The 25,903-nt window shown below is 39.2% G+C and overlaps 1 protein-coding gene across 1 annotated transcript in view; it reads left to right on the top strand.

Moving 5' to 3' along the window:
- FRMD3 (FERM domain containing 3) overlaps positions 1 to 22,654 on the top strand; it is a gene marked incomplete at both ends in the record, with an annotated part of 139,025 nt that extends 116,371 nt beyond the window's left edge. Inside the window, 4 exons of the mRNA XM_082013552.1 lie at positions 1,366 to 1,440; positions 2,005 to 2,073; positions 6,018 to 6,139; positions 22,059 to 22,654. Of these exons, the coding sequence (XP_081869678.1) occupies positions 1,366 to 1,440; positions 2,005 to 2,073; positions 6,018 to 6,139; positions 22,059 to 22,654 (862 nt within the window). The remainder of the gene's footprint in view (positions 1 to 1,365; positions 1,441 to 2,004; positions 2,074 to 6,017; positions 6,140 to 22,058) is intronic.
- Between the last annotated feature and the right edge of the window lie 3,249 nt (positions 22,655 to 25,903).

Here is a 25,903-nt window from a genome sequence, read left to right as displayed (position 1 = left end):
GCTCCGGCTCTTGGAGCACCTCCTTGCCTTCTTTCTTCTCTGACTTTGATGTCTGCAGGGCTGCTTCTGTCATTTTTTTTTCTACTTTCCAAATGTCTTCAGGGCCCTACTGTGGGGTTATTACTTTATCATGGTTGCTTAAAATTATGCTTGCCTGTTTCAGTTTTGGTGGTTCTTAAAAGAACTACTTTAGTAAAATGAGGAAGTAAGTGGTAGTGATATTAAGTGGAGAGGAACCTGGCTGATAGATTGGAAAATAGTAATAGTTGATCAGCAGAGTGCAGAAAATAACCATAATCCCCCAAACACGAACTGAAACCAAAGCAATCTTTAAATAAAGGCTTAGGATAGTAGTTTTGAAACAGCAAAAGTTTTCATCATTTCAGAGAAGCTGAGCTGTACACTGTGGACTGTTAGTTACTTAACATCATTAGATAAATCCTGTCTGTTTATGTTCTGTATGATACCAACAAGTTATTCTGATTAGATTAGAACAGATGTAGCCAGGTTGTGTAAGCAATTCATGATAATGACACTTCGCCTTGACTTGATTTGGCCCTCTCCTCTGCTTAGAAGAGCTTGAGGCTTGGAATTTAAGATAAGGTCACAATCTCTTGGCATGTCTTGAAAAACAGAGCTTTAGTTCTGTCTCAATCCAGGCTCAGGGTTGACTGTTGTGATTATTTTCAAGTAGATACAAATCATAGAAGATTGTCTACTAGGGTCTAGGAATGAGATACCGGATACGAAATCAATTTGCCATTTTGAAGGCAGAGAACATCAAGGAGATGGCATGTCTGAGGTACTCTTCCATGATGTTTGCGATAAAAGACCGATAAAAGGTTGCTCTGTACTTTATGATAAGAGAGAAGCAGTAATAGGCTATTAAGAAGTTGACTGTGTTAGAGACATTGGAAATGCAACTACTTGGAGACAGGTGTTACCAGTTCTTTATTATTTCTTTGCTCTACTAGTGGGAAAGTGGAAATATCCCTATCTTTCCACAAACAAGGTGGTGTTAAGGCACACTTGTCCTAGGGGCCTTTGGTGTACCAAGGTCTTTCCTTCATCCCGTGAATGAAAGTCCCTAGAGATGCAGCAAGTGTTGTCATTTTATTTTCTGGCTTTCCTATCCAGGTAATCACTTGCTCTATGTTCAGTTATTCTGTGCTGTCTGAATTGTTTTATGTACACTTTGTATTCTAACATGTATAAAGGTCTTAAAAATTTAAGTTGGGAAGCCCAATTACTGAATATTACTTTGTGGTATAAAAATACCACAGCTTGTAGTTGGCCTTGTTAATTTTTGCTTATTGGGTTCCTTTTGTACTGAAAATGTGACAGACTCTGTTCTTTTTCTTCAAGGTATGCAAAGTCCAGTCAGATCAAGACCATGTCCAGCAGCAAGATATTTTTTAAAGGCAGTAGATTTCGATATAGGTGGGTTTTTTTCATGGTAAACCATTTCAGAAAGTAGGAGAAAACCTTAGTAATTACTCATGGCAAATTGAGGGCTGTTCCATCTTGAAGCCCTGTTCACACCTAATCCAGGCCAGGATTCAGCACATTTTCTGTTGTCTCTTTAGTGTCATTTATAAAATAAACTGGAGACTTCATACAGCCTTCTGCCAAAGAGCAGTTTTGCCAGAACAGGGCTCCACTTTTGGTGCAGCTTCTGTCAAAAGAAGGCTGCATGGCTAGCTGTAAAGATGGTATGCCCCCTGTAACTTGGCAACTCTGGACCAGCGTGCATTGAGTGCGACAGTCCAGTCCCACTGCTGGTGTTCTACAAAAGGTTGCTTTTTCTTCAGTAGCTCTACAGACAAGGAGTCAGCAGAATTTTTAATCTGGGATTATCTATCTACTACATGGGATTTTTTTTTCCCCTTTTTTTCCATTTCTTCTTTTGAATGTAACTTAAATTGTTCATGTATGTATAGTGCTTGACATATAAGGAGCTCATCTTAGTATTTGCTTGAATATTTATTTCATGTTTCAATGCAGTGGAAAAGTAGCCAAAGAAGTAGTGGAGGCAAGCTCTAAAATCCAGAGGGAACCTCCTGAAGTTCACAGGTATGTCTTGACATTAAATATTGAAGTTTAAGGACTAAGGAGGATAATTGTTCTCTACAGAGAAATTCTCTTTCCTTTATTGTGAGATGTAATGGCTGTCATTTTGAGGCATGCAAGCCTTGGGAAATACGTGTTGCCAATGTTACAAAATTCTGACAATAGCATATCGTTTCCTACACAAGGGAACTTAATCTGTGCTGCTTCGAAGTTGGGTTTGAAGCTGAATCAATCAGTCAGATAAGTAGTTTATATTATTTTCTGTGTTATGACATAGACTATTATTACATGATCCTTACAGAAAAGTACATTCTCATTTCATTTCTAGTGCTTGCTCGGTTTTGAAACATTCTGTTTTGTCTATTTATATGGGCATGCTTAAAGGCATAGAATCATAGAATAATATAATCGTTTGTGTTGGAAGGGACCTTAAAGGTCATCTAGTCCAACCCCCCTGCAATGAGCAAGGACATCTTCAACTAGATCAGGTTACTCACAGCCCCATCCAACCTGGTCTGGAATGTTTCCAGGGTTGGGGCATCTACCACCTCTCTGGGGTACTTGTGCCAGTGTTTCACCACCCTCATTGGGAAAAATTTCTTCCTTATATCTAGTCTGAATCTACCCTCTTCTAGTTTGAAACCATTACCCCTAGTCCTATTGCAACAGGCCCTGCTAACAAGTCTGTCCCCATCTTTCTTCTAAGCCCCCTTTAAGTAGTGGAAGGCTGCAATAAGGTCTCCCCGGAGCCTTCTCTTCTCCAGGCTGAACAACCCCAACTCTCTCAGCCTGTCCTCACAGGAGAGGTGCTCCGTCCCTCTGAGCATTTTGGTGGCCTCCTCTGGACCTGCTCCAACAGGTCCCTGTCTTTCCTGTGCTGAGGGCTCCAGAGCTGGATACAGGACTCCAGGTGGGGTCTCAGCAGAGCAGAGTAGAGGGGCAGAATCACCTCCTCGCCCTGCTGGCCACGCTGCTTTTGACGTAGCCCAGGATGCAGTTGGCCTTCTGGGCTGTGAGCGCACATTGCTGGCTCATGTCCAGCTTTTCATCTACCAGAACCCCCCAGTCCTTCTCAGCAGGGCTGCTCTCAATCCCTTCTTCCCTCAGCCTGTACTGATACTGGGGCTTGTCCCGACACAGGTGCAGGACCCTGCATGTGTCTGTGTGGGTATGCTTGTTGGCATACTTCATAGTTTTTCCACAGTGCAGTCAGATTAGAAAGCAAGATGTTCGTTCAGTAAAGAGAAAAAAAATCTGAGATTTTTTTTTTTTTTAGAGAAAAGATTTGGCTTGTTAGAAATAAGCAGCTGGACTTTGTAAGCAAACTAATACTTTCTTGTTCATATTACTCCTTGTAGTGACAGTGGAAATTGATAAGAACCTAATTAAAGTACTTTGGCAGAGACGAAAGAGGCCGGCAGAAAAAAGCTATTTAAAAACTTTAAAAAAGTTTTCTGGATATTCTACAGCCATATCCCTATATTTATTGTGATTTTTTTGTCAGGGTTGGGTTCTGTGTGTTTAGTTTTAATTGAATATGGCTATTCCATCTATATTTGAGAGAAAAGTAGATTGTCTTTACTAAAGGGTAGGAGTATGTTTGCAGCAAAGATTTATAATTGTGTTGTCCAGCCCTACAATGTAATTAATAACAAGGCCATGCAGGAATGCTTTTGAACATGCTTTTGCAGATTGCATTTAAAAATAGGGTAAATGATAGTCTAGAATATGTTAACTGAGGACACAGCAGGCAAGAATATAGGTCCATCGTTGAGGCAGGGTAGATTACTTGGGGACACAAATGCATTTTAAATGAAATTGTTACTCACATAAGGAAATAGCTTATCGCCTACTTTCCATAGGGTTTCTTTCTTCTGCAGGATAAGAAGAGATTTTCACATAAAATTAGTATTTATCTTGTATTTTACTTTGCTTATAGTATTTAAAGTATTTTAAACATATTGTTTAAAACTCTTCATGTACATAAGAAACAGATCAGAGGGCAAATAAGTTTGTAGAGCAATGTCATATAGATTTAACACCCATAAATAGTAATGTGTATTTTTTATTATTAACTTTCTTAAAATGCCTGCATTTACAATATTATGGTAGCTCCAAGTTCAGTTTCTTAGAAAGACTAAGAAAAAGTCTGATGATTTCAAGTGTTTTTTATAACACAGGTTTTGAAATGGGAGATACCAGTAGATAGCTTGTCCTTCTAATAGCACGAGTAGGCCAAAAGCATAGAAAATTTTCAGCTCAAAAAAGAAGCAAGCTTTAGAAAGAAGTTACTTCGTGAAAGAGGATTTGGGGACAGGAAATAGTAGTTTTTCAGCTGGAAAACTTTTAAAGGAAATGATACAATTGAACTTAAATATATATATTGATATGTATATAAAGTTTTCTCTTCTGCACCCCCTCCTTCAAAGTCAATTCAGTGGTACCATGGCTGCATCGAGAAAGAAACATGCAGTTGTGAGATTACTGTTCAATTTTTTAATTACACTTAAAGCACTACAGACTGAAAATCTGTTGGAGTGTGTAGTCATGCAGCATTAATGCAGTGGTAAGGGCTTCTGACAAATACACAGTCAATAATCTAATACTTTGCTTCCAGGGCATGCCTGAAGGAGGGATCTTTGTAAATGTAGGAGCCTTATGGGTGCTCCCAGGCACAACTCCTGTTTTGGGAGTTGCTTAATAGCTCTTTAAAGTAAGCACAAAGGTCCAGGAGATGCATAATGAGTCTGTGGAGGTACCGTTGAGTTGAAGTGATTGTAATTACAGTCAGCTGAGTGAAAAACTTCTTTGGATAGCGAAAATTTAAACTAAATAGTTATTAGAGACTGCTCACAGAATGCAAATGAGGACGTAGGTACCTTTGGGCATACGTTAATGAGCAAGGATCATGGAAATTGAGCAAGAAAGCTTGTTTATCCTCACAGAATATTTGATGACATGTAATGTGACTTAGAGTAGGACATCTGTGTCCTGACTTTACCTAAACCCTCACCACACACAGTCCCTTCTTTTTACTTGCAATAAGTGCTTTGTTCAGTTTGTTTATCTATGTGGAATTGTAAGTTGAGTCTTTTTGCAAACTTGAAATGCATTTTGTGAAACTTCAGCACTTCAGAACCTTCAGAATCCTCTTCTTTTCCATCTTTGCTTTTGTCAAAAGTAAATATTTTATAATACAATGGTTCAGATTTATTGCAGGATTCTTGCTTTAGGCCTATATCATGTTAAGTGCTAGATAACTTATTCTGAAGAGCCATTTTAATTCCTCAGTAATAAGATCTTAGGCTAATGAGCCTCATGACTGAAGCAAATCAAGAGCATTCCTCAAAGTTTCCTGAGAAAGTTCAGCACCTGCTACCAGGAAAGCCCTATTAGAGCCGAGTAAGACAGGAAAGAAAACCAGCCTGAGCACCTGGAGGCATGGCGTAGAGGCAGTGTCTGGGGGTGCGTGGGAATGAGAGCACTGTGTATCTGTTAACTGAAGGGATATGGTTGTTCCTCTTTAATCTTTAGTCTGCAGTGCTCAAACAGTAACAAATCCTCTACCCAGTCCCAGAGGCATGGAACAACATCAGGAAAAAGATTTACATCCTCTCTACTTTTCCCTTCCTTGAAGCCAAATACTCATGCCTGCTGAGCAGTGTGGAGAGGAGCAACACACTGAAATCCTGCATGAGATGAGGAGTCAGGCTGCCTAAAGGGAAGTAAATGAACACAAAACCTTCTCTTATGCTTCAGATGTTGAAAGGTTTATATCTGCTGAGGGTACAATATAAGATGGCTGAAAGCAGTGTTCAAGTGTGCAGAGCTTGTTATGATAGCTCAAGGCCTATTGTAATTGAAGCAACACAATTCTGAGATGACACATATCGGACTGCAGTTGTTTCCTTGTGAATAAAGTGACCCTATTTTCCCCATTCTTTTAGAACCAGCATTACCCAGAGTCGCAGCTCTCCCTCATTGAACAAGCAACTCATAATCAACATGGAACCTCTGCAGCCGCTCCTTCCTTCTCCCTGTGAGGGGGAAGAGGTTCCTTTAGATGAAGGTGAGTCACTTACCCGATTCCTGCCAAACACTACCAATATTTATTGTAAAATATATGGAGAAAGGTGTGCTACTGAGTCAGGAATATGTGAAAACCTGTAGTACACTATTAAGCCTCTGCACTTCATACTGAGAAACGATCGTGAGCTCAAGGAACTGTGCACAAGCCTCATGCAAGATACATTGTGAGGCAAGTTACTGCTGTTAATCTTCCTGTTTCAAAAATTGCTTTTTTAGATTATCAGGTGAAAGGAGCTTAACAGGAAATAAATAATTCAACATAGCACTATTTTACTAAACAGTAACTGCAGTGACTCAGGAGTGAAAACTGAACTGGCAGTTTACTGCTAGGTATGTTGTTTTTCTTACTTCCCTTTACTTTTACATTTCTCTTTTTTCTGTTCTAACGTTAGGAAAAACTCTTCCCTAATTTAATTCCATTGGCAAAATGGGATGTAATTTGAAGGTCAGCTAGGAAAGAGTCTCTGCTAATTTAATCCTATTGACAAAAGGGATGTTATTGGAAAATCAGTTTGAATGCACTTTGTAAGAACAAGGTTTTCCGTGTATTTGTTTATTCCTTGATATTTTAAAAATCACATTCCACACCTGTCTTTTCTAGATGCAGTCATTATAAAGCATGGTATGAACATCTTATCCAGTTTAAATGAGAATAAGTACATTCTTCCTGATAAAAAAGGAAGCCAACCAAATAAAACCTAATGGTGGTTCTTACTTGAAATGTTGTGAGCTAATTGTTTCAGAAGTTGGGAAATACAATCTCTGCTGTTGCTTTGTTGTGGTCAATTAATGGGAAACAGAAAACAGCTGAGCAAGTATGTTCATTTTCATGGGAGTACGTCCTAATTTCATTTTATAGGAGTCATATGAACATGTTTTGTTCATTCTTGCGCGTTTCAACACCGAATGTAGTAAGAACAGGGTGAATTAGATTATTATAATGAGTAGTAGTAGCTTCACGACATGTAGTTAATTTTAACAATTACTTGTTTACCTCTGTTGTGAAATACTTGTATCTGAGAATTCATTTTCTGGCAGCCAAGTATGAAGCACTATGTTCCTACCAGGCAGTTGCCATCAATGTAGAGTAACAACAGCTTGCTGCTTGGAAGAGTGCTGTGCCACACTTAACAACTCCAAGCAATGAAATTCATTTTTGGAAACTTCTGATGACGTGTCATTGCTATACGCTCGTGAGAGAGTGCTGGTTTCAAATGTATTCATTACGTAAGTTTGAAAATCGTGTTTCCTTTTAATCAGACAGATTGTTGTTACTGCTACGCTTCAGTAGAAATACTTGCTAGTAGGTTTCCTGTAGAATATGTTATGCATAGTTAAATACCCCCAGCTGCTAAGTTAAGAGGACTTAGCTCTTTTACAATATTCTCCTGCAGCAAACTTGGTTATATTATCAAATTGCAGCTTGAACTGATCTCACAGCTCTCTGACACTGATGATGGCTCTCTTCTGTGCATGCACTCAATTCAGTTCTGTGGATTCCCATCTTCTCCCTTGCACCAGCACTAATCACCCCAGAGTAAACCAGGAGGAATTAAAAAAAAATAATTAAAAACCCACAAAACACCAAAAAACCAACCAGCAACCCCCTAACTGTACAGTGTCCCACTATTGGATGGCTCAGCTTTTAAGAGGCTCATCAGAGAGGGTCAGGCAAAGGTGCGAGGTCAAGGGCAGGAGCAGGAGGTGGGGAGAGAGAAGGCAGCTAGCCCTGGGCCTGACTCAACTGCATTGGGAAACTGCTTTTAGCGTGCTACATATGTGAAACAGCCTTGGCATCTCTCTCAACCTCCGGGCCTGAGGTGGGGGTGAACACCCTGGCGTGCTTCCCAAAGGGCTTTGCAGATGCTGTTGAGAGCACCGTGCAGCCCCGCCGAGGTCAGATGTCCCTATGCCGTGCGGGTTGGCTAATGCAGCATCCAGGACCCACACTCTTATTTCTGCACAGTGCTGCCGTATGTGTACGAGTGTTCCAGCTGCTGATGGCCGAGACCTTCACACGGTGCAGCACTGTGTAGGTGGGCCCGAGAAGCTCGTTAGAGCTGGCTGTAATGGCGCTGTCAGGAGAGTGCGTGGCTTTGTCTTTTAACTGAGCAAAACTTGCTTGTTCTTAATTTTAAATTTGCTTTATATACCATGAACAAAGCACATGACCAAAAATATGGTGGCATCAGTGGTGGAAAATACCCCTGCTTCCTGAACCTTCTGGATAGATGAACTCTGAGCTGGCTGAGCCTGGGCGATATGAAACTGAGCTAACAGAAACTGCCAGGTGAGAGGGAAGATTTTGTGCCAATTACTTGATAGTTGGTAGGGGACAAAGCCATCAGAGATGGTGATAGCAGAGTCTCCAGGGGATTTTGAGCAACTTCAGCCTGCCTTGTTGTCCCTAGGATAATCCTTTCAGATGGAAAATAAATATGATGCAACCAAATATTGAAAAACAACTGCAGGAACAACTACAGGCCGTTCTCCTGTATGAAATTCCATCTTATAGATCTACTCTGGCTATCATGCTGAAGTGAAGCTGTCCTCTAGGAAAGCCCAAACTTTCCAGTGGTTTTGCAGACGTGGAAGAAGGGGTATGTTGACTAAACATAATCATAAATGACCACTGTTTTTGGGAAGAAAGACACTGGATGCCCATGATATCACTGTAATAGCCACTTTAGCAGTTGACACTTATGCAAGAGGATTTGAAAACAAGTAATGGCACCTTATTTTTTACTCAAATGACAGAAAAAAACAGCCTGAATTTGTCCATCAGTGTCTCGTTCTTCAAGAGGCAGTTCTTCAGTCTGCACTTATAGGCCATATACAGGTGTCCCATTACTAGTTTAAGCACCTCAATTTGAATTGGTATTCTTACTTAAATATACTTTTGTTCCTGTTTTAAATGATAGTTATGTGATTTACCTAAGAGATTGGCCACCAGCCAATATGTATTTTAGCAAATTAAAAGTCTCAAATAATCTCAAGTCCTCATGCCTTAGGTTTTGCAGGTCATCTCTCAGTGCTTTGTTGCTACTGCTTAAGATTCTTCAGACTTTCGCATTCCTTGTTACTGAGTCTTGTTGTGCATGAATGTCCTTTCTGTCTCAAGAGGAGGAAAGAGGCATGGTAGTGTAAAGATGCGACTATAAAATTACTGTTGTGCATAGAAGGTTATCATATGGAATTAGATTTTGTATGTGTGAGTGCCAGATACTCTTAAAGCTAAAAGACATTCTTCAAAAGGCACCTAGCTAAAAAAGTTTCAAGTGTATCCAGATGTGTGATTGCAAAATTCATTTTTGTCACAAATGGCCAAATTAGATCCTTCTGAATGGTCCTGTTAGGTCCTTGCTCCATGTGCAATTGAACATGTTGTATTTCTTTTGGTATTGCTATAAGAATTGTGTGGCTGCCTTCTTTCACCATCAGATTTGGTGAGATAGATTATTGCTCCTGATCACTTAGCAATTATTTTGCAGGTGTTAAATCGTTTGGATTTCCCAGTACCAGGTGCTGTCAGGGCTTTGCCTATTTGAGTAGTCCAATCTAACAAACAAACAAACAAAAAAAAAAGAAAAAGAAAAAGAAAAAAAAGACAACAAAACCACACCTCTAAGTCACAGGATATTAATGTGGTTTTGACAAAGTGATGAAAACTTCTTCTAAGTCTCTTGATACTTGTGTGCTCAGGTTTCATATATAAATTTTCTTCCTGGTGACATTGACTTTTGCGTTTGGAGCAACCAAAGTGAAAGCAGCGTGCTTCAGTCGCTCTATTGCTTGGTCTACCTTGCACTGTATTTTAGAAAAGAGAGAGTTGATGACATGGACTCACTCTAAATTCCTCCTGTTTAAAATCCATGTTCCTAAATGTTTTCTTCCCCATAGTGTTACACACTTTTTACATGTCCGTATTGATCTGTTAAGAATTTTTTTAATGACATTTTATGCCTGTGTATCTGAGTTGTGTACAAAGAGCTCTTCTCCTTTAGTACACTTCATTTTTGCGTGTCACTCAAGTATTAGAAATATTGCATTAATGGCAGTTAATTGGCGGGAGTGTTGATCTGTAGAGGGCTATGGAGCTTTTTTGGGTACAGTTTTGGCAACAACACATGAAAAATTGGCCACTTATTAATAATAGTATGAATAAATATTAAAAATATGCTAGTAAAATGAAACACAGCTCAGTGTTGTTACATTTTAGAACATTATTGGTTTAGTGCTGTTTCTCTGGGTAGAACTAATACACAGCTTCTCAACATTCATATTTTTAAAATCATACCTGCTGTATATGAGACACAATTTATCTTTATACATCAGATACAGTAAGTCATGAAATGTCTTGTGTCACATAGCATCAAACAGCTTTTCCCTGTGAGATTAGCAGAAGTAATACTCCTGTTAGCTGATTGTACTGGGGGCGGGGGGGTATGTGTGTATATGACAACAAAAATAGTAATATGTAGAAGTTAATCAGATTTCTTAGTGGCTTTTCTAAATAAAATAATGCTTCTATTTTTAGATTCCTGCGGTTGTGCGAGATAATTAATTTCCCCTAATATTCCATTAGACTTAGTAGAAGCCAAAGTGAGCATCCTCAGGTCAGGTTGTATGTAATGGAATTTTCCACTAGTTTTTTGGTATTTTTTTTTAACACTGAGATTGTTCTCTCATTTATGGACTAAAGTGTTGTCATGTTAAGTTTCTCCCACTACTGCGCACTTTGTCTTGCAAGTTTCTGGGAGTATCCCAATGAGTGTTCTCCTCAGGAGATCTTAACATCACTGCATGCATCATCATGTCTGTGTTTAACAAACTAAGTTGGATTTCCAGTCCTCTAACTATGTAATGGAGCCCTACAAGGTCTGAAAACAACTTTTTTACAGGGAAACCTTTTACTTCCAAGGTCACAATACCTAATGCCAGCAGCAATTAGCTCTGCCAGATTTCCTTTCTAACTCATTTACAAATTCTCAGATTTCCAGGTGTTTACTGTGCCGTGTGTCTACAAAATAAGATCACTACTTCTGTTACAAACAAAACAACATTGTCTCCATCACCATAATAAGGTACCTCTAAAATCTGAAAACAGGTGATATACTTCCTTTTCACAAATACATTAAAATTGTTATGCTTGAATAGAAGTTTCCTGTTCACTATTTTCACTGGCTTGGGAAGGATACCAGTTTTGAAGAGTGTTTTATTACATTTAATTTTCTGGTTTGGGGAGGGGATTGTTTTTGCTTCTGTAAACCATACTTTCTGCTTTTAAGAGTTCTATAACCATCTGCTGTTTTCTGCCTCCTCTGAAATGGCTCATGGAAGTGAAGGGTCTTTCTGCCACAATTCCCACCAGTTGTGCGCCTTTCAGCTCTCTACTATCTACAGTAGCAATTTAGGAAGGGAGAGAGAGCTGCAAAACCAGTTAGTTACCGAGAGTGAGCCTGTTGCCTTGCTGGCTTTCTTCTGCACACAGAGAGTCCCAGGCAGCTCTGCGGGAGAGAAGCAGGGTCCTTGTCTGGAAGATCTTTGCTGAAAAACATCTACCAGCCATTACGCAGGACATGCTACCACTGTCAGGTCATGCAAAGTCTTCTTTCCCCCAGGAGACAGAGCCTATCCCTTACTTGCTGAGAGTTGGTAGTAGAGGCAGATGTTGCTGTGGCAGCTGCGAGATTTCAACGTAAGTCTCCCTCAGTTTTGTATACGTGGTTTGTGGGCAGTGACTTGAAATCTCACAGTCGTTCATCTTTCGCATGAGCATGGTCACATCAAACATAAATGGTACATATTTATTTACAGACATGAATCTGCTCCAGTGGGAAATCATTCACAGCCTTGTCCAGGTGACACTTTTGTCCTCGGTTACGCTTTCCTTTGCGTATTGAACATGGTGGTGGTTATTGTAAGAATTGCTGCTTTCCAGTTTTTGTAGCTGTGTACACAGTGAAGGTTCAACCCTTCTTAGTGAGATTTCAATGATCCTCTTTTTGTTGCCACAACAGTTATGAGAATACAGATGAGAAAAGCAGACAGAATCTTACTTTTGAAGTGATGACAGAATGGAGATAGAAAGTGAAGGGGCACCTGGTCTTTCCTCTGACCCACAAGGAAGTGCGTGCAGAGGAGGAAAGGAAGAGAGGAGCGTTGACCCCGCAGGAGGAAGGTGTGAAAGGGAGCACTGCTGGACATTCATACATGGACCAGACGGGGGGAAAGGAGCCACTGTAAATATGCTTTCCAAACCTCCCTTGAAGCAGATGTCTCCCATGAGAGAAATCACTTGGTGTAAAATACGCATTTGCAAGACTCTCTCCCTTGCCCCCCTCTTTCCCACATATTCGCATGCACATCATTGATTTTGTGGTGCAGAGGGAACAAGCATGTCAGATAATGAAGACTCACATGGCACAACATGTCGTAAACATGAAAGGTAAGTATTCTGGGAAGAGAGAGACTACCTCCCCCTGAGTACACTGCTTCCAGTTTTATCTCCTCTCTGTGATTTCAGTGGGCCCAGTAAGAGCTTCTTTCCCACTAGGAAAGTGTGATGCTGTGCACATGGTTGCATTCCAGCTTCCAGCTGGAGCAAGTCCTCAGCAGCCAGCATATATGCGTCATACCTTTTTTAGGAGCCTGCATATTTCTGTGGGACGGGGACAGGGAAGTGTAGAGCCTTCTGAAGCAACACTTCTTTCTGGTGCACACGAATGTGTCCAATAGTTGTCCCCAAGTGGGAACTGGAGCACATATGCAAGGAGAGACATTTTTCCCAAACTTAGGAATTTCCTTTTCTGGTTTATACACAGGCAGGTCAGCTTTGATTCTAGGCTTGCAATGAAAGCGTTTTCATCTCATTGGTTTGCCTTGTCACTAAGGTTTGTAAGCACAGCATAGGATTTTTGCTTTTGTATCTATACATTTTCTGCGGATACTTTCCAGGCAGTGGTGGGGAACTAACATCAGTGGCTGAATTGAAGCTCTTCAGAAAAATAATGGCCACAGTGTCATTTTGTTTTGTGAAAAACAGACCCTAAATGCTGGCCTTTTGTTTCACTGCACTATGGTTTGATGCCTTGGATATTTTTATGCTTGTGTGTGTGGTTCAGCTGTTATGCTAGCAACTGCTAACTGAGACGGATGCTATGGAAGTTTGTATTGTACGTTACGAGGCATTTGGAAATGTTTAAAAATAACCTCTCGTTCTGTTCCCTACTGGGATATTTTTGTTGGCCATGTTAGAAGCTTGTCATTTGATTCATTGAGAGTGACTTGTGTTAGTCTCTTAAAACTCAGTGGGAACTCAATAAAAGGTCAAAGCTGGTATGGGTAGAGCCTTTACAGGACTTTGAGAAGAGGAATTAATAGTCAAAATGGTGAAATGTCTTGTAAAAATCCAAACCAAGAGAAGCATTCATTTGCGGATGGTTAACCACTGCAACAAGGAAGTGTGCATTCGATTACTGCGGCACGGCTCCAAGATCACAGCCAGAAGGGCTGGTAAATTTACATTTATTTTACTCAAACCTTCCCCCCCTCCCTAGTTTATTATGCTAATAGTGGTCTCTTGGAAGGGAACTGTACTGTGAATGACGATGTTACATCGAGAACAGCAGAGAATAAGGACAAATTACTGACAGGAGTAGAGTTGCAAATGGGGAATGAATGAGACGAAACTTAAATGACATTTGTTGTAATATCGTAAGGTAAATTGTGGATTTATTTGTTAATTGCTAACAAATGAGTGACTGCAGTTTTGCCCTTACAGCTGTCTTGGACTGAGGGGGAGAAATACCTTTGACACGGATAATTTCTGACAAAACTAAATAGTTTTTAAATTGACAGATGGGTTGGTAGCAGATTTTGAACATCAGCTGAATACCATAGTGGGTACAGTTTAGTGTTTATTGCAATTGAATGTGTTGGGTTGCCAGATCATAACTTTGTTGGTCTTATTTTTTTTAGATACTGAATAATAGTACTGGGGGGAGGGTGGGTGGGAAAAGGAGTCTGATTCGGATCTCTTTTTCACTACATGTAACAGGAGTGCAACCCAAGGAACAGGAAGTATTCAATAATTGCTTTGGATAGCATCCAAAACAAAGTTGGAGTTTTTTTCTTGTTTTTATACCAAATCCCTTTGTGAAAGATAGGTTGGCCCCTATATATCTATATATCTATGTTTTCTATTAATCTATGTATCTCTGTTTTCCTAATGAAGTAAGACATTTCAAAATTTGTTTCTCCATGCTTTCTGTGGTACTGTTTACTTTTGATATTTTTGCATATATCGGTTGAGGTTGACAGATTTCAGTTTCAGGCACCTTTCTAAAACGATGCCTTTGTATTGAATCTTCATTTCAGCAATGAGTATTTACATTAACTGAGAATGTTCTGGCAATTCTGGAACATTCTCCCACTTTTGGCATCTGAAAATCAGAAAGCAGCGCAGCAGATATGGGAGAACTTCCTTCTTGCAGTGATTTGTCTTCGAGTAGCAACAGCTCCTGGCTGCCTTTGTTTCATGAATTCACCACTCAGGAGAAACTGTAGTGTCTATGAGAATGCACCTAACTCCCTTGATTCAAGTATGAGTAGCAAAATTGAAAAAGTATTAGTATTTACGTGTATTTTGTATTCTTACACCTCAGCGGTTAAATGCTGTCGCCAAATGGGTACAAGCCATCTTACTGGCTTAATATGACACCAGTCTTAGTAACAGATTTGTGCCCTGGGGCTACACTGGTTCTTAAAAACCTTGATTTTGCAGTACTGTTTGTAGAATGTTATTCCCTTGTGGCGTCCACATGCATAAAACCTGTATATCAGCATATGAAACCTGTATATCAGCATATGAAACCTAAGGACGGGAGTTGGCTTGTGCAAAACTCATGGCAGGGGGCATAACTCCTCGACTTCTTGGGAGAATCCTGTCGCTGAGTGGGGATGCTGAAATTGAAAGGACCCACTTGTCCTTTTCTCGGGTGCTAAGCCTTCCCCATCAGTGCCCAGCTCTTTTCAGCCTTGCCCACTTTGGCTTGGTGCTAGAAACTGCGTCGCCACGGTCCCTTCACCAGCTCCTCTGCTTTCTCTGAGATGCTGACAGGGGTATCTTGCCTTCTCATTCCTGCTCCCAGGATACACAGTTCTCTCTCCCTGCTACTCCTCCCCTCAGCCTTTTCGCTGCTGGTTCTGGAAGGGCATGAGCAATGCTGGGGTGGGCTCCTTCCAGGCCAGAGGGAGGTTAGAGACGGGCACTCCAGAATGTCTGCTGTGCTGCGTGCTCTGTTTTGGTTCTGCCCCGCTCTTTGGGTGCCCTTTGGGGGTGCGAGAAGCAGAGCGGCGGTCTCCGGTGGCTGCAGTAGCCGTGCCATTAGTTGGACGCCGTCGCGCACAACGCGGTTGGGAGGCCAGTTGTGACGCCACAGAGTCACAGCGCTTGCTGCTTGCAACTGATGTGAGTTGGCAGCTGTGAGAGGGCTTTGCTCCCTTCTAGAAGTTCAAGTAGGACTAAAACAAACGGGAATGGCCAGCAGGAAAGCCAGGTCACTCCCTAAAAAGAAGTTACTATAAACTGTCATTGATTTACTCTCCTTGCAAAGCTAGAACAGGTGTCTCCTATGGGCACAGGCTGTGGGTAAGGTAGGGATCCATGGCCTCGTACTTTTGAGGGCTGGACATCTGGCTGTGCTGCAGATCCTGCTTTGATATAAATCCTGCGCAGGGGAATATTTAAGTTTAGGGCAATTCTAGATCCTGTTTCCCTTTCCTATATTTTCTTTGTAACATCCATTGCACTTTGCTCATGTGACAAAGTCACCCTCTTCTTCTCTCTAAAAGGTCATTCTATTCATAGCACAAATAAATTTTGTCCACACTGAAAATAAGCAAAGGAATACACAGTATTTCTAGAGGAAGTGGTAAAAGGGATAGGAAGGAACTGTCCTAATAGGCTGGCCTTAGCTGTTTACACACCTGTATCAAGTATTCTCAGCACTGCTCTTCCTGGACCGTATCTAATTTTTCAGTTCTCTGTTGAAAAGAAGGAAATGTCCACATTTGTTCCTTTCTCTACTATACAAAGCCTTTACAGATGTGTAATTGTGTTTGCATGTCTGGTACATAAAGCTGTGTGCAGTATGTCTGGCCACCAGACAATATGTGAACTGAGTTTTTTAATCAGCAGAGGATACATTTTTCTGGGGTGCTGTATTTCCAGCAACTGCAGCTTCTTAAGAATGGTGGAGCTGGGGCCACCCTTCATCCTGCTAATCCGCAGCTGCTGGTTTTGGCCCCTTTGGAAACATTAGCAGCTGACAACATTTATGTCAGACTTCTTGCATGTTCATGTTCGCAGCAGATGACCACTGTAAACTCGTGTTTTATTCAGCTGTTCATGTTCCTATCTGCTGTAGCAAGTTAGAGGTTTGGAGCAATCCCAGTATTTGGTGGAAAGGAAGTACTGAGTTTTGGCTAGCCTAATGACATCTCTCTGGCTCTGTAAAATTTGTCCAGTTGCCAGAAAAGCGTAGCAAATTTTTGCTATAGATATGTAATATAAGACATAAAATTGAGCTTATTTACTTGATATTCCAGTAATATTTACTAAAAGATTTTGATCTATGGAATGTAAACTGTCAGTAAAAATATAAAATGAAGACTGGAAGGAAGAAGTCTTCTCGAATGTGATTTAATACTCAAGTCATAGTCCTTTAAATCTAAACACAACATATATTTTAAGTAAAGAAACAGTAGACTTTTCAAAATCTAGGCCAAAAAAATAATCAAAATTATATCCTTATAAGGGTAGCAGCAAAATAATTGATATGTATGAGTAGGAGCAAAGGATTTGCAGCAATGTTGTAGAGTAATTAAAGGATACTGGCTTCGGTCTTGCTTTAGCTTTTATGTTATCCTCTTCCATGGGAAGACTTTGAGGATTTTTTTTTTTTCTTTTAACTTGATTTTATTACTTCAGATAACTGACTGTCTTGAAGGCTATCCAAAAAGTAAATAATTTGAAAAAATTGCTCCTTTCTTAAATTCCTGTCACTGGAATATTTATTGTACTGTAGAATGATTTTGAATTCTGGTACTTTCATGTGATATTCTTATGCCTGCACAAGAATTGTAAATTATATGTATCATAATGACACTACACTTGTGTCTTTTGACACCGTCAAAATCTGAGTGTCCCAACATACTTACCTGTATATTGCAACATGACTGGAACTTTGCTGTGTGCTTACATTTACCATGGTTAATAGCTAATTGTTTCCTCAATCCATGACTTCAGAAATGTTGTGGTGTTATAGGGACTGAGAAGGAAAGAAAAGAACAGCTTTATATATTTAATTTTTTAAATATCAAATGAGCTTAGCGTGCAACAGCAGCAGTTAATGCCCATTCAAAATTTTCAAATTTTTATATGAAAATTTTATTTATTTACACTTGTATTTGGCTGATGTAAAATGCAGTTACTTTGATGTAATATGTTCCGGTAACATGTAAAACAGTTGAAAATTATTTTTTATTTTTTAATTTTTTTTTATTTTTATGCTATGGAATAGGATGTAACTTTTTTACTACCATATTAGGAAAACAGTATGGGTAGGATGGATTGGTAGTAGTAATTGTTTTAGTTTCATGTGTGCCTTCCTCTGATTCCGTTGCTTTTAAGTTACGCACTCAAACTAAATAGCGGACTGTAAAGTTGTTGTACGCTTTGGAACTGTGACCCATTCCAATTTTAATATAACCCCTTCAGAAAATACTGATCTGAAAAGGTTCCTCTGCTGCTTTCTGTCTACAGGTTCATCACAAAGTCAGATATTTGCCTGTTATTTGAGAAAACTACAGTTTTAGTTAAAGTTTATATGATCTTTCATGTTTATGTTCACTATGTATGTTATGCACACTGGAATTTACTCTGGGGAAGGAGGGAAGGCTCAAGAGTCATAAATTGGGGTGACCTTTCTTTGCAGTAGCTGCAGCTGTCCTCTCTATGATGAGAAACATGATGAAGATATATTACTGACCTTGCATCTAAGCAGGTATAGAGAGGCCTATGACCAGGATTCTCAAATTTAGGAGGTTAAAATTGGGTCCTTAAATCCATATTGAGGTGCCTAAGTGGCTCAACTTACCTTTTACTCCTATAAAGAGAAAGTAAAAGCACATTTGAAAATGAAATTGTAGTACTTGTGTATCTGAATATATGTGTAGATGCTTAATGTTGGGCTCCAGAATTTAAAATGTTGGCTTTTATATTTTAAGATACCATGAGTGGACTCTTAAATAACTTCGAGTGTGGTTTGATAATCCAGCATTACCTGCTGCTACAGTATGCTTAGGAGAAAATTCCCCCCAAATCTGTTCTCACGTCTTAGTGTCCATATACTCTTGTGTCTAGTTTCAACCAGTCTGTGTCCTCCTCTTGATGACTGTGGCAAGTATATTTTTTAATGCAGAGACTGGTGTAGACAGTAAGTTCCAGCACAAAACATGTTTCATGCTGAAATGTGGTGAATTCCTAAAATGGCTGTGATAGGAGAGGACAGAGTAGTTGAGTCAAGGAATTATTAGCTAGGCAATCAAATTAAGCTAATGAAGAGACGTCTGCATTTTCTTTGTTGAGGGCAACGTTTCACTTCAGCTATGCAAATCTGCTGGCTAGGTGCTGGTGAGAGGAGTGCTCCTGCTCTCTCTCTGTCCTCAGTAATGTGCTGTGCTCATGAGAACATCTCAGCCAGTTCAGAAAGAAAAACCATCAGAGAACTATCCCAGGAGTAGAAAGTTATTTTCCTAGGTTAGCTTTACAAGCTGGTTCTCTCAGGATGGAATGAGGTGAAGCAGAAATGGTCTTACCGCTTGATTTAGAACGTGAAACCTCACCTAGAGGCATGGCCATCTTATCTCCTAGAGAGCAGGAAAAGATAAGAAATTACAGGGGGAGAGATCTGTCTGGGCCATTTTGAAGACTTAAAAGTCTGTACTGCTCTACTGAAGGGGCGATGCTTCCTGAGGTTGGTGTTCTGTAATGAAGACATCTTCTGTAATGAATGTAACATGACACGTAAAAGCATGCACTAAGAAGGGGATCCAGAAAGTTGTCTTGTCAAGTAAGGAGTGAGCTGGCTTGTTCAAGGAGTGGTTTAATTTAAGTAGGCTTAACATGCAGGTTTTCTGTCATTTCTTATATCTTTTAAAAATATTTGTAATGTGTTGCATATTTTATGTTGCATTTATTGGCATTTCATCCCAACTGTTACAAAAGTTCAGTATAATTTTAAAGTTACGGGACATTAACAAACCATCGCTTACCCAATTTTTGGGAAGTCTGTTACCTGGAGTAAGTTAGCAGGTACCTTACTTACCCTTTCAGTTGTCTGGAGAATGTGCTAACAGAGAGGCAGAGGTCACATGGAGGATTTTGTGGTAACTGTCAGGCACTCTGGCATACAGCAAGGTTACTATGGCTGATACTTCCATGAGGAAGGTCCTAACAAGATTCCTAGTGCAGCAGCCCTGTCTCACAAAGTATTAATCTTCTTGTTTAATTTAATTTACAAGGTTTTGACATGTTAACTTTGTGTAGGCAGATTTTTCTGCAAATACTGAGAATTTTGGGCTCTGACAGAAATGTGATCATGTCCCTGTGTCTGGCTCAGGGCAGGTCAACCACTGAGTGACCTTGTAGTGCACAAATCTGGTGTCAGTTATGAAATAGATTTTTGTGAATCTCTCCTGCCCTGAGCACGGTAGTCATGGTAGATATAAAAGGAGGGGGGAAAAAAAGAAATTTAAAATAGAGATTGTAAGACCTTGTCATTCAAGAAATACAAAATTTGTAACAGTGAGAAAGTCTAGGGTAAGGTAAGTATCACCAACTTTGCTGAAATGTAGTTATGCCTACTGCAAGTTCAACGATCAATAGCCAATGCTTCTAAGAATACTCTTTTGCTATTTAGTCAAACACGGGGAAAGTAGGTTTCAGAAACAAAGTTAATAATTTCACTACAGCAAATGGTATCTACAGTTCTTATGATTAATAATATAAAAAAAAAGTAGAAAAAAATCAGTGACATTTTCAAGAATAAGTGTGAAAAGACTTCTGATCTCAAAGTGAGATTCGTTGCAGAATTTTGGTCAATTACAGTTGAGTTACTGTTCTAAATTGTAGCTCAGATGCATTTTGGATCACAATTCTAAGTTGTGTATCTTACTATATTGTAGAAGTCTTTATGATCAGGATTTTTGCTTTTCAATTTTTGTCCTGTATCATATGTTTACAAAATAGTGATGCATCTTTTCTTTGTACTATGGTTCAGGTCATGCTGACCATAATGGGCCTTCTGTTTAGGTTTTTTTTTTCATATGTTTGCCATCCTTCAATAGAAAAATTTAACAGAACTTGCTGAGACCCTTTTACTTCACACTGAAAAACATTGTATGTCTAGTGTAATTAGCACTAGAGATGTACTGCTTTTCTGATTAATTGTTTTTCTGTAATAATATATTGTCTTTTATACCATGTTGTTTTGAAGTCTCTGAACCTTAATCTTTACTGCACTAAAACTGGCATGAATCTTTGACGATGCCAGTTAGCTATCTTTTACAGAGATCTTTCACTGAAATCAAAGAATTGGGCTAATTTGAATTATAAATACTACTTTGACATGAATTTTCTGAGTTACTTGTTGGACAAGTCATGTAACCTTGCATTGGTTTTACCTGCTATATCCTTATCTATATGTTGCATTTGGATTAGTCATTAGTAAAGAATGGACAGATGCTTAACATCACAGAACAAAATGAGAGGTACTAAGTGTTATATTACTGTTGCACACAATACTGTGTATGGTCTGTTCCTTTTACACATAGATGGCGTGATGGCATCTGATGATGGTAATGAGTGTTGGACATGGGACAGATTTAAAACTGCTTTCCCATCACTTTGTCCGAGCTCTGTGCCCCACTGCCCTCCCTTCTGCTCCTGCAACTGACAACTAGGAGCAGTCACTGCAGTGTTGATGTAGCTGCGAAACAGCTAGGCTGTTTTGCAGAACTATTGCTGTTAATGTGAGACTGGAAAAAGGGTAGTAAGTTTTGAGAGGAGGGAGCTTGGGCAGAGAAGGGGATCATAAGAAACAAGCATACCAGTAACGCTAAGACAGACTCCTCTGCAAGAGGGAGAGAGAAATTTAAAGGAGAGGAGAGAAAAGAGACACTGATTATGAAAAGTAGAAAGATGACTGGAATAAAAATGAGACATGAGGAGGGGGAGCTTTTTAAAGAGGTGAGACATTTTCATTCTGTTTCAGTGATATCTAATCCTCATACTGTCAGCCTTCATCTCCTTTTATCTCTACTGTTAATATGAATTAATAATTATGATCTATTACATCTTTTTAATGTCATGATCTATTAAAAATTCCCAACCTCAGCCATTATCTTATCACTTTCTCCTCATTCCTGTCAAAGTAATAAAGGTTGTTGTTGGTGGTTGTTGTTGTTATTATTATTATGCACCATATAGCACCAATTCACATATGTACTAGGTATTTATTTATACCAGAAGTCTGCTTGCCAGTAGAAAATGAGCTGTTCTGTTTTCTCTTTTGCATTACACCAGTATTAGTGGTAGTTGCATCAGACAAAGTTAAGCAGATCTGGTGTACCGCAGTATTGTAAAAGATGTTGCCCTTCTCTGGAGCTTTTCAGAAAGCTTTTCCACTTCTTGCTAATTGTGTATGGTCTGGTTTCAGTGTGCAAAATGATTGCAGAATCTTCTTTCCAACCTCTGTTAGATACTACTGTAAGGCTGAGTTTTGCCACCAGGAAGGCAGAAATTTAGGATCACTATTTTCATCTCCTTTTTTCAGATATCCAACTGCCAAAGGAAGATGAGGTTTCAGTACCGGTGACTTCAAGCTCCCCAGTTAAGGACACTGGGGAGAATGTTAATCTTGCCGTTGAACAGGAAGAGAAGATGAAAGAAGAACCTTTAACCATCTCAGAACTGGTATACAATCCTAGCGCCAGCTTGCTGCCCACCCCTGTTGATGATGAGATTGACATGCTCTTTGATACCTGTCCAAGAGTAGAGAATGAGAAAGATGATACAGATTCATTTGAGGAACTGGAAGCAGATGAAAATGCATTTTTGATTGCAGAAGAAGAAGAACTGAAAGAAGCTCGGAGAGCACTTAGGTGGAGCTATGACTTTCTAATGGGCAACATAGAGGTGAATGCCTTTGTGAAGAGTTTCTCTCAACTTCTTCTTGTAGGCCTTGGACTGTTGTTGTTTGTGTTCCCTCTTCTCCTTGTTCTCTTGGAATCGGACCTTCAAATCTCTTTTCTCCATGAAATCCGTCAGACGCCGGAGTTTCAGCAGTTTCATATTGAATATTACTGCCCCCTTAGGCAGTGGGTGGCTTGCAAAATAAACTTAATTTGTGACATGCTGGGCAGCTTTTAAATTTTGAATAAATATGATACAACTAAGGGCTATATTCAAAATTTCAGTTAGTGCCAGCTTCCCATAATGCCCCTGGGGCCATCAGTTGGTAGCTGTTGTCATATCCAGTTCATTACAGAGTCTTTGGGTTTTTAAGTTCCCTTTACATACTTAAATTGCCCCTTTAGTTACAGGCTTATACAGTCACCTTTCAGTAACGAAAAAGAAACTTTATTTTAATTGCATTTCAGACTTCCTGCTAATCTATTACATCATATAAGACAAAGTCACAATAAGTTTCCTTGTCCTTAACCTTTCAATCCAAGACACTAAATCCAATGAAACTGAAAGAAACTTTTTTGAATATACTCCTTAGTGCAGCAATCTCTTCTAACCAATGCCTATACAAGCAATGTTTATGCTGGGTTTTTGTTTCTGGTTTGTTTTTCTGTTTGTTTGGTTTTTTACATTTTTATGTGTTCAAAATATTTTGGTAAATTTTTAGCAAAAGATAACTTCTGATGTTACTTAAACGTACAAATTGGTAAGAATAATGCACAAGGGCATGTAGGGTGTTTCTAGTGTTTTAGCAATGATTTGTTTTTAAACTATTGGCTGGAGAATGAATGAGTTTAATACAGGTCTATACAGAGAAACTGTGGTTTGGGAAATACATAGAAAGTTCACTCAAGTTCAGTAGGGTCTGCCTGGGAGAGGTGGAAGGACACCAAGTATGCTGAAGAATTTCTGAAAGGCACAGTTGTAAAGCTTGGGGAAGTGAGCAGAACTGAAAGTAATGATCCTTCCTCTTACCTATCTGGTTGTCTTACACTTTATCAGTGCTGTAGAAAGTCTCAAGATAGTCTAAGTAAATTTTCGAAGAGAGTGAGTCTTCAGTCTAAATGTAGATTATTGTATATAACATGGAAGGAGATAATAGTAAGTAGCAAAAAAAAAAAAAAGGGAAAAAAAAGAAAAAAAAAGCCAAAACCCTAGCTAAATCAGTAGGTGAGTGACCTACTTTTAAAAATGATAGAGAAGAAAAATGTATTCCTTTTTAAAAGCAAAGCATTAGGCTGTACAGTTGACATAAAAGTATTCTACTAAATCACAGTTAAAGGCTTAAACACTTTGAGATGCATCTTCATCCTTGATGCCCATTATGACTAATCTCTAAGACAACATATTTTCTGTGCAGACTAATATGCTTCCTTTCATATATAGCAGCATTTCCCTGTTACTACAAGCCCAGTTACATGATCTAATGCTGTTTCATGTAACATTGTTTTGTGTATCTAAAGGTATTCCAATATAGCTTAGAGAATATGCTTAAGTAAAATCTTGTCAATGCTGAGAACATTTGAAGGCCCTCAAACATACCACAGAGGTTGTATTTAAGAGGAGAAAGTTTTTATTTTCCCCTTGTCCTGATCTTAGTGCAGATGTATTTTGTATTTAAACTAGGGAACTCTGATTTTGGCCTCAGAGTCTTTCTCCTGCTTAGAGATTTAGGAATTGGAGACATATTTGAGGCTGTTCTATTAGATGTGCATTTAACACATTGTAACCACATCTCTAATTCCTACTGAATTGATTCCTTTAGTTTTGATATCAGAGAAGCCTTTTTGCTTGGTTTTCTCATGTAAGCCTTTGCAAATGTCTAGTTTGAAAATTCCAGTTTCCTTAGAGGAAATTCTCCTTGCCTTCTAATCTTCTCCAGTTTTTAAAGGACAAAACAGTTACAGGGCTTAGGAGTTCCTTTTCTCAGTTGAAAACGTTTGGATTGCTATTAATTTCCCAACGAACAAAGGTTAAATTAAAGAACTGCCTTTTGTTCTTGTCTTTCTTTGTCCTTGCCAATGTGTTCCTCAGAAGAATCATTATTGATTAGTCACTTGATGTGTATTTCTTCTTGTGCTACTTGCAGCTAAATGATCCTTTCCCCTGAGGTAATAATCATTCAGCCTAATAGAAATGGAGAGTGAACTAAAGTAGACATTTGGCTTTAACGGGAAATTATTCACTTGCATTGTTTCTAAACAAAGGTGTCAGAAAAGGTGTTCGGGTGGTGAAGGCTGTGAGAGCTGGCATCCTGCTGGACTATGGAGACATGGTTCCTATATAAGTCTGATAATTATTTAAAAAAAAAGAAGTTAGATCCTGTGCTCTAAAATATAGTCTTGTCCCTGTAAATTACAGCACTCCAGAAGTAGGAGTATTGTTATGCTTGATTTAACTCTATCAGAAAATAGCTGAGTTGCATGAGAACATAATCTCAGAAAACGTGCAGTGCAGTGAGATTTTATGTAGGGTTAAATGCAAGTGTGTGTGTGCACATGTGCCTGCCTTCACTAACCATGTGCACACATTGAGGCCTGGCCTTTTAAAATTCGTCCTTTCCTTCCTGATGCTCTCTGGTCTATCAAAGTAATTTAACTGGAAGTCATGAAAGTCCTATAATTTAAAGGCCAGGACCACGTAATACAGAGAAGGATACGGTTGGGCATATTCAGAGAGCGCAGCAGTCTAGTATTTTACTGGTGAGGATGACACACTTGGATTATGGAGCATCTATAGGTACTGTATTGTGTATTTCTGTCTGTGCTTGGATTATATTGTAAAATGTTATGTACTTGAAATCTATTTTGTGGTTTGTCTAACATTTATAAACACAACTCTGGGAAGAATTAAAAATGGTTTTATTTCATGGAGACTAAGGGGAAAATATACCTGTAACTTGAGCCTTATCTTTGTACAGTGAATTTCACATTTCTATATGTCAACATCCTGATTGTTTTGTATGTTGATATGATTGCAGGAATCCCTAATAAAAATACACTGGAGAAAAGCTTTCTGCAGTTATGACAGTTCTTATGGTGAAAGATGTTTTGTAAATAATAGTTTTTGTTGAGCATTCATTGGTACATGATATAGTACAGATTTCTTAGGACTTTTACAGGGTTTTTTTACATACTTTTTTTTTTGTTCATCAGCTGGAGAGACCCTAAGAAAGTGCTTTAGAATTAGATGGTATTAGCATGCCTTCAGACGCACTAACCAAGGGCCTAATGGTTTGCCCAGTTACCACGTAAAAGTTAGTCACAGTCTTGAATTTGCCCTGAAAAAAAAAAAATTACTACACACAGAATACAAATTGAGAAATGTGGTTTTAAAGTCAGGCCCTTGGCTGTAGACATACAGCTGCAACCTTTTGGTAGGCAGATCTGGCTAGAGTGTTATGCAGACAAGCTGTGTGGCTTTTGGATGGAG

The sequence above is a fragment of the Phaethon aethereus genome, assembly GCF_964289735.1.
Source record: "Phaethon aethereus genome assembly, chromosome: Z".
In the NCBI taxonomy this organism is placed as follows: Eukaryota; Metazoa; Chordata; class Aves; order Phaethontiformes; family Phaethontidae; genus Phaethon; species Phaethon aethereus.
This window is presented reverse-complemented; position numbering and strand designations above follow the sequence as displayed.